This window comes from Mesitornis unicolor, unplaced genomic scaffold (genome assembly GCF_000695765.1).
Source record: "Mesitornis unicolor isolate BGI_N332 unplaced genomic scaffold, ASM69576v1 scaffold17400, whole genome shotgun sequence".
Classification (NCBI taxonomy): Eukaryota; Metazoa; Chordata; class Aves; order Mesitornithiformes; family Mesitornithidae; genus Mesitornis; species Mesitornis unicolor.
Window position 1 is genome coordinate 251,296 of NW_010156449.1, and position 11,038 is coordinate 262,333.

The window sequence follows — 11,038 nt, forward strand, 5'->3', positions numbered from 1 at the left end:
TTTGGGCGAGTGAACCATGAAGACCAAACAGCCGTTGGACATGAGTCACTGGACTTTAAGTTATGCAGACGAAAGCTTTGAGACATGTTATATTAGTCAAAACATCAACTGTTTTCACAGTGTTTATGATTTTAGGAACATTTTTGTTCATGAATGTACTTGTTTGCTTAAAGTGAATAACTGATGCTTTGTGCTTAAAGAATGCTGTACGTGCCTTTTTTATAAAGGAGATATTGCCGGCTTGAAAAGCTTGCCTTGCAATGAATTCATAGATTTGGAAAGGGCAGAAAGAATAACTAATCATTTAGTCTGGTTTCCCATAAAGAGCTGTAATAATACCTTTGGTCTGGCAAAGATATAATTTCTATTATTTGAAGTCCAGAGTGGCATCTCATCTGCTACAGAAGGCAGGGCTGGGCTCTCGTTTTTACCATGGGAGTTGTTAGGTGTGTACCTGCCCACAGCTGAGCAGGCAGACAGAGGAGAGCTTCCACCCTGTGTTCAAGTGGCGGTATTATTGGGGGGCAGGATTTCAGAAACAGTCTGCAGCGGGTGCAGCTATTTGTCTGGAAAGACCTGTGCCCGTATGTTTCACCAGTGATAAATTGCAGACGTGAGACGTTGGTGGTTAGATACCTGTCAACCTGTCTGAACTCGTAAAGCAAGTCATTAATTGCTGAACTGCTCATACTTACGGTTTATCTGAACTGAGGGCACACCATCACACCCTACAAACTGGAGGCTCATATGTACTTTAACTGAAAATCAAGCCTTCAGCATATCTGATGGTCTTTCCCATAAAGGAAAAAATCTCCAGTCAGCCTCAGCTTGGGTTTTCCAGCTGCATCTCATGGTGGTTTTGTGGCCCTAGAAGCTGTCCTGATACCTGCTGTATGTCTCTGTGTTATGAGGGAGAGGCAATGCCATCGCTGCCTTTGGGGAGCCTGGTGCTTCTGTGCCTTGGTGCACTTAAAACAGCAGGGGACACAGGCCTGGGGAATCCCTGGTGTTTCAGATCCTGCAAGGCAATTCCTGCAATGCCCTGGGGGATCCCACTGCTCTTGGATCATCGTAAGAGCACAGGGAGAGGGAAATCCATTTGGTTTTCTTGTTGGCCGTTGTACCTGCCGTGCTCGAGGGAGAGGAATCCACAAAGCCAAACGCGAGCGAAGGTTTTCCTGCCTGCACGGGGGACAGGGTCTGGCTTTGTTTTGCTCCGTTGCTAACAACGCTGGATGGGTCTGACTTTCCAGGCTGCTCAGGATGAGACAAACAGCCAAGGGAGCATCAAAGCGAATGGGTGTTTTTTGATCAACACTGGAGAGAGTTTGTTTTCTTTCTCCACTTGCCCAATGACACACGGACTTGGATGACTGGTCTGTGACAGAGCCGGTTGGAAAATGTCAGTGGAAAAATGCAGAAAAAGAGCAAATATTTTTACACGTGTTAGTGACAATATTTTTACCTTTGGTCAACCCAAACCAACGGGGATATTTTCTTCAGGACAAACTGTTGAAAGCTCACCATTGCCTGTGATAAAATGTATGCAAAAGGTGAATGTGCATGACCACTCATTAAAAATAGCGCTCTTGTGGTGAATGTGATGCAGTAAAACTGCATCTAATCTTGCAGCTGGAACATCTGTATAATTAGCAAGATTTCTCACCTCTTCCAGCCAGTGGTTCATGTATATGCCTGCCCTTTGCATACTTTTTTTTCCTTTAGGAATAAGAATTAATGAAGGAGACCATTTGCAGAAACACTTGCTGCTCCACACGTAACCATCCCCAGTGGGTGCTTTGCAGCCCTCTCTAAACATAGTTTTAACAAACCTGTGGCTGTATCATTGCAAAACTAAGGCAATAAATGTAATCCTTACTCTGTCAGTAAGATTCCTAGTGAGTGCCTACCTCGCTCATTGGGATCTGCAGGAGAACTTCCCTGGCATCTGCCGAGGAAGGACATTTACTCCAAGAACAGGTTTTTGGCAGTTACCTAATGCCACAGCACACTGGTTAGGGCCTCTTCATCTACCAACACATCTCTCGCTTCTGCTCTTCCCAAGAGTGAAGAGTCATCCCTGCAGGCTTGTACCTAAATAACCTGCTCAGGGAATACAGCAGAGGGAGGCTTCTCTCTCTGGAAGGGCCCAAGACGCAACAAACCTGAATGCCTGTGGTAAGCAGGGTGTCTAATGGGTCCTGTGCACATTTGTGCCTTGCTGCCTTCCCCTTTAAGAAAGCCTGGTTAAAATCTAGTTTGAATTATCATTGTTAGATAAAAATTGATTAATATTTGCATAGCCCCAAACCCTGCAAACAATTGTGTCACTAGAAAAGCCAAAAGAACCATGAGTTTTAAGCCATAAAATTAGAATTTCAGATGTAGAAGAAAACACATCAGTGGTTAAAGACTTTTACCATACAGTAAAGCCAGTAGAAATTCTCACCACTTAAAAATGTTGATAAGGTTTCCTGTTGTATTTTTTTTCCTGCATTTTTATTAGCTCTTATAACAATATAAAGCCAGAGTCCTGGTTAATTTTTCTTACCCTTTTGGACTTTCCCCTTTTTAAATCCCTAGTGTTTCTCTTTTCATAAACCTAAATTAGGGCTGTAGTATTATTACCCCATATTTACTAGTCTTAAAGAATTACTTCTGACTAGCACGTGACTAAATATTTTTCATGTAAATAAATGCAATCTCACTTTTGGTAGGATTTGTATGTAAAAGAAATACATGCAAGTGAAACCAAGTGCCTTTGATAAATGGTTTGGGATTGCTGATTAATTGGAACTAAAAACAGATGAGAAAATTGAACATATGTTCTTATTCAGGTTCCCTGGAGGATTTGTCAGGGAGCTTGGCATACATTAATAATGGCTTGGAATGGATTTAATAGCTCATCTTGTAGTTTTGCACACGCACAACAACCAGTCAATATAAAAAGCATGGTGTCATCTGTCTTTTTTAATTAGGGATCTCAAACGCCTTTGGTAATAAAGGCTAGTAATTAAGCTACAATTAGAAAGGAAGCGTTAGGACGTGGTTTTGTCACCTCAGGATCCGTAAGCGGCAGGAGGAAGAGGGTAGGTCTTCCAGAAATCTTGAAATACTCCGAGTTTATGATCCTTTCCTGCACAGCACATGGCTGGGCTTGTCAGCTCCCCAGCTACCGCATGCTCCCAGGGATGAGAGCCACAGCGCTGCGGATGCTCCTTGGGTACACAGAGGGTCCTGGGGCACCTTCTCCCCATGCCCTCAGTGGCCAACCGCACACGGCAGCTACATGCCCACTGCATTAGCAGTGACTCAGATTTCACTGTACAACCCTGACGCCTAAACCCAGCTCTTCAGACACTTTTGCTGATGGCACTGATATTTCTAAAAGTGTTGGACATAACTCTCTGAAGGAACATACTATGCTTGTGCTTTCCTCGGGATTTCCCTGTGGGTCACTTACCTTCCCGGGTGCTCCTGGAGTACCTGGTAGACACTAATCTGGAACGTTTCATTATCGAAGCGTTCGCGGATGTAATCCTTGTATATCCTGAACTCAGCAGCCGTCACCGCTTCCCCCTCTGGGATTCTGGAGAGATCAAACCTGAACTCTCGGTAGTGGCAGCGTTGATGGTGAAACTCTCTGTCATGCTCCACTGAAACAGAAAAACAGCCCATTAGCCACCTGCTTTGTTCCCTTTCCCCTCACCATCAAACAAGCTTGCAAGTTGCCACAACAGAAAAGGGCAAGAATATCTGATTGCAGCATCTCATGCTGTTGCTCAGTTCATTAAAGCATGTAGGAAATACACAACTCTATCTGGGCTATTATAAGCATGTATGTGTTTATCGGACTCTCTTTGAAACAGTTTTACAGCTGGCTGGTACAGGGTGTGGGTGACTGTTGTGTTTTAATGATTTTTGGCAGCTTTGTGCTTGACAAGTGACTCTGGACATTTGCCACCGATAACGACCGAGCTGCTGTGGGAAGGAGCAGAAGGAAACAGATGGGGCCTTTCAGGAGCACTGGTTCTTGGCCTGACTCTGCCTCTGAAAATTACACACGTGCACAAATGCATACCCATACATATATACACAAATTCCAGTCTGTGAGCCTTTCATGCTGGTGACCCACATTTGATGCCAGCTGAATTAATCTCAGACCCGGAGCCCCGCTTTGAAGGGCTGAAGCATTCATTTTAAAGCATCTTTAGCAAGCAGGGCTGTGAAGCCAATGTTCAAAGTGAGGAACTTCTTCCACCTCCCACTCACAACCATGAAATAACAAGAAGTGCCAGAGTCCTTCCAAGACAGCGTTAGGCCAGTGCGTTATCCCACCGAGTGATGGATCTGCTGTCACTCTGATGAACAGCTGATGGGCTGCGGATATCGAAGCTGAGGGTCAGCGTTGTGAGAAAAAAAAAGACTTCAAGACTGTCCTCCAGCAAGGGGGAGGAAAGGTGTCAGTGCCCCATCCCAGCACAGGAACTGAAGCGCCCTTCTTGGAACAAACTCCAAATTAAGTAGACAAGTCAGACAAAGGAAAACGGGGAAACGGAGGTATAAGGGATGAACTGCCTCGCCAGAGGTCACACCGCCTGACATTTTAAGAGCTGAGGTCTGAATCAGGGGCTTCCTGTATGTCCCAGTCCTGTCGTCTGTCCACTTGACCTCCCTGCAGCTCGACTGCACAATTCAAGTAGTTAGCTCTGAGATTTTCTTGGCAAAGAATGTGTGTCTTTCTACAGGCCTGATTCCCTTCTGGCAGCAGCAAATCCATTGTGTAAATCCATTGACTTAAATGGAATTACTCCCAAAAAAGAGGAGTTGTGAGCCTGAGTCTAGAAAATGCTAATAAATTTGCAGCACTGCCCGGTACAAATGTGTATCAGCACTTGTGAGGGCCTCCCCTATGGCACGGCAGGAGTGCGGGGAGGCTCCAGGAAGCGGCTGTGTCCAAGCACTCACACAGAGCAGGTTCAGTGCTGCTTTGCTGGCCGAGATTCAGCAGCTGGAAACGGGCTCTTCCTCCTCTCGCACGTTACTTCTGCACGGAGCTCAGGGCTTGCCGTTTGCCACTGTGTGATTGCTGCTCAGGGAAATACTGCAGAGCTCTGCTAATAGCTGGGATTCATCTCAGAGTGAGTATTTTAGGCATGAAACCCCTAAACTTTCCAAGAAAATGGAAATGAAGTTCTTCGAATGGTTTCATAGGTTAAGCAGTCTTAGCGTGCACTAAATGAACAAAGTTATAGTTGCACCTCTAGCTATAACATCTCCTACAGTGTCAGGAAGATCTCTTAGTCTCTCGTACCCTGAAATGGAGGAATATTGTGAATATTCACCAGTGTTTGCGAAACACTTGCAGGCTAAAACTGCCTTATAAGTGCTAGCAACACTATTAAATGTGCCTCAATCCCTTTCCTCCAAAGTATTCTTAGCAGAATAAGATATAAAGAGCATTATTTCAGTCTCAAAGGAATTTGTCTGAGCCTAAATTATAGAGGGGAGGAAAAACAGTTTAATATGGAATAGCTCCTTTACCCACAACTATAGAAGAATGAATATAATGTTGTGTGGTTTCAGTTATTACGGATAACATCACCAGCAGGGCGTACTGTAGAGAGGTCTAGCAGTAGGATGTACCGATACGATTTGCTTCCAAAGACACAGGAAGACTGAATTTTCAAAGGAAGGTGGGTGCACCTCTGCAGTGTCCATATGTGATGACAGCTCCATCAGCCAACACCAGTCTTTAGCTGCACTTCATACACAAAGTCTGACAACAAACACACGAAGATGAAACTTCTTCGCGTGTTGCTAGAGGTCACAGTGATTCCCACTGCCGAGCTCTAGAAAAAATGTGTCATATTAATATGAAAAATTAACAGCCAGGGTCATAAAATAAAGCGCTCCCAAGTTTGAACTTTCCCATGCTTTGCAGATGTTTGGATATAGGGTTTTGGGCCGAGCCATCTTTAGTGTTAAAGCAAACATTTCTGTGGCTATAGTCATTAAGATCATGAAAATATGTGGATATGTAACTGAAGAAAGAATCCCAAGAAACCCTTCAACTCAGTGTTTATTGTTTTTCCCCTTTTTCTTTGCACTCTGGACCTATCTGCTGACCCAGAAGTAACAAATCCTTTCAGAACTAATTTATGAGAAACACTGACCCTGAATCAACATCTGTTAGATGACTGCAGTAAATCTTATTACATAATTAAACACCAAAATCTATGTTAAAATAACGTTAAGGGTCTGACTTGAACTCATAAAAGCAAGACTCTTCATTATGAAGGCTGAAATCCTATCCTTAATTCATGCTGCTGTGCGTTGGTATTTGTGCACATATGGTACAGTATATATGACCGTGCACTTTTTGTAGACCCCAGTAATACCTTAAGCACAACAGCACGAGGTAAGCAGGGGAGCGCTCAAGAAGTCTTGAGTTTCCTGGGTTTGATGGGTGTTAGTCAGACCCTCGAAAATACGGCAACTGAGTCATTTCCAATTAATTACCTGGGGAGTTTGAAGGGGGAGTTAAAAAAAAAGGGAGGGAGAGTGGGAGGAGTGGTATTTTAAGTATTCACCAAAACAGCCAAGAGAATTGCTACAGCTCTTTGAATACAACTGTAGTTTCTCCATCAGATCTATAAAATCCATGATCCCTATTGACACAACACACCATAATGAGAACCTTTTGGTCATTCCTGAAGGACTTAATCTCAGCTCCATGTCAGCCATTATGTGTTAAATGCTCCCTTAAAAGTCATCAAGCAATATGAATATATGTTGGGTATACTTAACAGCCCTTCTGCCCAAAGAACTTGAACTCAGATTTGTCCCAAGTTCATCGTTTTTACAAATCACTTCTGCCCAAAGGCTTCTGGTGAATGGTTTTAGCTCAGTTCCTAATTTCAAACATTGAAAATTCCAGCTCAGAAACTGTCACAATTCAAATGCCTTGTCAAGGCAGCTTCTTGGAGAGGAAGCCAAAGCTCTGGATGTGCAATCAAAGGTTGTAAAACATGAAAAGGAAGAACACCCTTGAAAAATAATTCTGCTATGAAACAGCCTGTGTGCCTTAGCTATGGGAAGGCAGTGGACTTCCTCTCCTAAAGAAACGATCCAAAGTCACTCACATGTAGTGCATGTGTAAATGCATGCCTCTTCTCATTTCTAGAAGTATCACATTTTGGAGGCCCAACCAATGTAGACAAATTATGACCTAATTTAATACATGGCTCAAAATCTGCTGGTGCAAAGTAACCCTTGGCCATGGTAAGTGTGGCAGTTAATCGTGGTTACAGTAGGTGGGGATCATCAGACACTCCCTTTGGCATAGACCTTTGGGAAAGGTAAGGTCACGACAATGGGACTTGGGAGCTGGAGCCACCAACAGATTCATGAGAAAACAAGTAAGACACCAAAAAGTGTGCAGGACAATTAAGGTGATCCAACCAAAACAAGTACATATCTTGGGTTAGTGGTTATCAGTAGATTTGCCACACCTCTGCTGTAAATATGCAATTAAGCTCAGCATCTTTGAAAGTCTGGCCTTGAGTATCTGTCTGCAATCTGCTGCACAGACTGCACTGATCTATCTGATGCAGATAGGGCTCTGATCTCTCTGAAGTCTTTTGTCTCTCCAAACCGACTCTGTTGTGGCATTGTGGTGATGCAAGAGGAGGCAGGACCGCATAGTTGTGCAACAACAGGGATGGTTAAAAGAAAACACGATGGATACATCTGCTCGAGTGTGAAGCAGCCAGGCATCAGATCCAAAATTATGGGAAAGCTGGAGATAAAATGCCAACAAATCCCTGGTACTTGTATTGATGTGTCCTAAAGTGTACTCTTTTCAGATGCAAAACTTGAAATCATTAAGATGCAGGGACGAAAAAATGTAGTTACAGCTAGAACTTGTAGCAATACAGTTGAAACCGGTACCAAAAAAGTAATGCTGGGCAGAAAGTCTTGTGATCCTGGTTTAACATCCCAAGGTACCCAAGCTTCTAAAGCAAATGCACATCAGCATAAAGCTGGGAAACTTTAACTAATCCTATGTTGGGTCATTTTCACAACAAAATATGTTGAGACTAGAAATAAGAGCCCCAACTATTTTCAGTTACTTTGTAAATCACCACTGGTAAGTGAAAAACCGACCTGAGCTAATTCTGTAAACACAGTTGGACCACTGGTTTTGTAACACGGATTGATGGCAGGCAAAGCCTGACACATGACAGAAAAGATTTTGTTGAGACGTAGTTTGCAGGAGTTATTTCTCCCTATATATACCAAATAAAACAGACCATTTTAGCTTTAGTACCCAGTGCAGTAGCACTATGCCAATCACTAACTCCATGTGTCAAGCAAAGAACCAGAGAATCACAGCAATCATTTTCCAAGAATGACCATGTTAAAAAATAATTATTACAGAAGCGTTAAAGAACTGATCCAAACCCCAGGGAAGTCAACAGAAATATTTCCACTAATTTCAATGGATTTCATAGGAGGCCTTACTTTTGCCAGTCTACCTACTGAAATAATTTTATGCTATTGTTTTCTGAAGACATAAAAAAATCTCATTTTTTCATAAGCAAACACCAGATGAATAGATTCTGTGCTCTGGCTGCCAAACTGGGAAAGCTCCAGTAATTCCATACCTCCTCCTCCCTGGCACGCCTGGGTGATGCACTTGGAATACAGTTTGAAAATTTAAACAAGTAAAACTTAAAATTTCCCTGTTAACACTTTCACCTGATAATACATTAATTGTTTTGATATGGCACTTTAAGGGTAGTTGTCTCATTGTAGTGCTCACAACCATTAGAGTGCTACTTGTTTCTCAGTTACAATGAAAAAAAGCATGGAAAGGAATGTGCAGTAGGGTGTCTGTAACTTCTTTACTCCCAAAAAAGGCCAGAAGGGATTTGTAAAGGACTTTAATCTCAAATAGATTAAAGGTCCTGAATTCCTGAGACTGAAAGATAAGTCAAAGGAAAATAGATTCCAAAAGACAACACCCCCTCGCGCCATCAGCAATTGCCTGCGAAACCCCGAAGAGATCTGGATGCCAAAAAAAAGTCTGCCACGCTCCATCAGTGAGGTCTAACAGGTTTTCAGAGTCTACCTGTGCCTGTCTGGACCCAGGGACTGAAGAAGTCACGTAGGTGAGTGTAGTGGCTAGAGAAGTCTTTCTCTGCTCTGAAAGGGCAAGCTATGCGTTGAGTTACACCATTTTCACCCAGCAGTGTAAAATCTTGTTTGAATTTTCCCAGAAAAATTACATTTAACCCCTTCTTCACCACCCAAGCTCCATCACCCAGATCCAAACCAAATCTTCAGAAACTCTCTTGTATCATTTCAGTGTAGAGGACAAGATTCCTAGAAACCGGCTACCCTGGGACCACCAGCTCTGCCTGAGGTCCACAAGCATTCCCAGCCCATGTATGTTACTGTTTTCAAAGGGAAGGTCCCCTTCTATCTACTGCTTCACAGTGCTGTCTCCCTTGGGAAATGGATCCAGCTGGAAAATGGATCTTCCCTTTCCCAGATGAGTTTTCAGGTGTATCCCATCCTCACCTGGCTCACCAGGGTGCCCCAGGAGGACCAGGGACCTCCCAGCACGGTGGGAGGGAGGGCAGGGCCACCCCTTGGACTCTGGGCTCACAGCAGTTGTGAAACTGCGCTGTAAATTTTCAGTATGCCAAATTTGAGACCTCTTAATGGGATTCTAATTAACAGGCATTAAATGTTCCCTCTATAAATTGCACTTCTTTGTCTCTAAATTGGTGGATAAAACCATGTCACTTATGAAATATAGGCCTTTTCTCCTTATGTTAGCGAGGTTCAAGAAGGAGGAAAACAATTAGGGGAAGGATCCAGCAGTCTCCACAGCTGAAAGAGCCTACTGGGCTCAGCGGGGCTCCTGATTAAGCAAGAAGTGCAAGGTCAGTCCTTATATTTTTCTGAGGAAAAGGGGGAGTATAATAAAGATTGCAATAATGTCATGCCAGGCCATGGTCTGCTAAGGCACATTTCCCTCCTCATTGTGCTTGACAGCAAGAGTTACAGGGGCAGTTGCAGTAAATTTATAATGGCAAGAATTGGGGAATGCAAAGTTCTGTAATTGGTTTTCATTTGCTTCATCCTCTCAGCTATAAGATTTACATGCTGACATGCTAAAGCAGCAGTTAAAGAAATATTTGAATAGTTACAAGAATATAAATTGGGAGTCCTATAAATGGAGTAGAGCAAATGTCCTGGGTTGCGTGATTGGATTTTTCTTTTTTTAAAGTGATAAAAACAGCATTTGGAGAGCTTTTTTACATTGGATAGTTGCAGATGTCCAACTCATCTAAAAGCTACTGCAGGTTTCTGGAGAAACTTAAGGAAAAACAAATGCACCCTTGATTTTGGTCTGTGAGATAAGCTTACTAGAAAAATAGTCTGTGGTTTTTCTATAACTCATTAATGCACCCCCTTGCCAGGGACTGTTGCCATCCTGCCACTGCTAAAATCACAGTCTGGCCTCCAGCCACAGGCCTGGGACCCACAGGCATCCAGGGGGGTCTGGGCTCATCTGCTGAAGTTCTGCCCTCCTCATGGTCTCATCCCCATCTGCCCTGTGCAAAAGGGGCAGCTCTGAGCCCAGGCAGTGCTCAGCTGAAGGGAACCTGCACCCAGATGCTCAGTGCATGTACCCATTTCACAGTTCGGTAAAGGGAGGTGAAGGTGATAAGCTCTTTCTCGCATGGTAGATCCAGTGTGTGGCAGGGCAAAGTCCTGCCCTGTCCACAGGTGGAAAACAGGACTAATGCTTTAATTTCAGATGAGATTAAAACCAAGCTCCGTAAACTCTGATCCCCAAGTCCAGAGGTCAGAAACAGGGGGTTTGAAATTCTTTTGTGCTCACTCTGCAAAGCGATCTGGGGTAAGCATTTTTGCTTTGAAGGGGGGAGGTGAAAAAAGCCCTCTGGAGCCAATATTCTTCCCTTAGCTATCACTTCATTTTTTCAGCTTTCAGCAGGCA

The 11,038-nt window shown here is 43.6% G+C and overlaps 1 protein-coding gene across 1 annotated transcript in view; it reads right to left on the reverse strand.

Annotated features, from left to right (window-relative positions):
• BMP7 (bone morphogenetic protein 7) overlaps nucleotides 1–11,038 on the reverse strand; it is a 45,487-nt gene that overhangs the window by 17,445 nt on the left and 17,004 nt on the right. Inside the window, exon 2 of the mRNA XM_010192678.1 lies at nucleotides 3,464–3,656. Coding sequence (XP_010190980.1) covers nucleotides 3,464–3,656 — 193 coding nt within the window. The remainder of the gene's footprint in view (nucleotides 1–3,463; nucleotides 3,657–11,038) is intronic.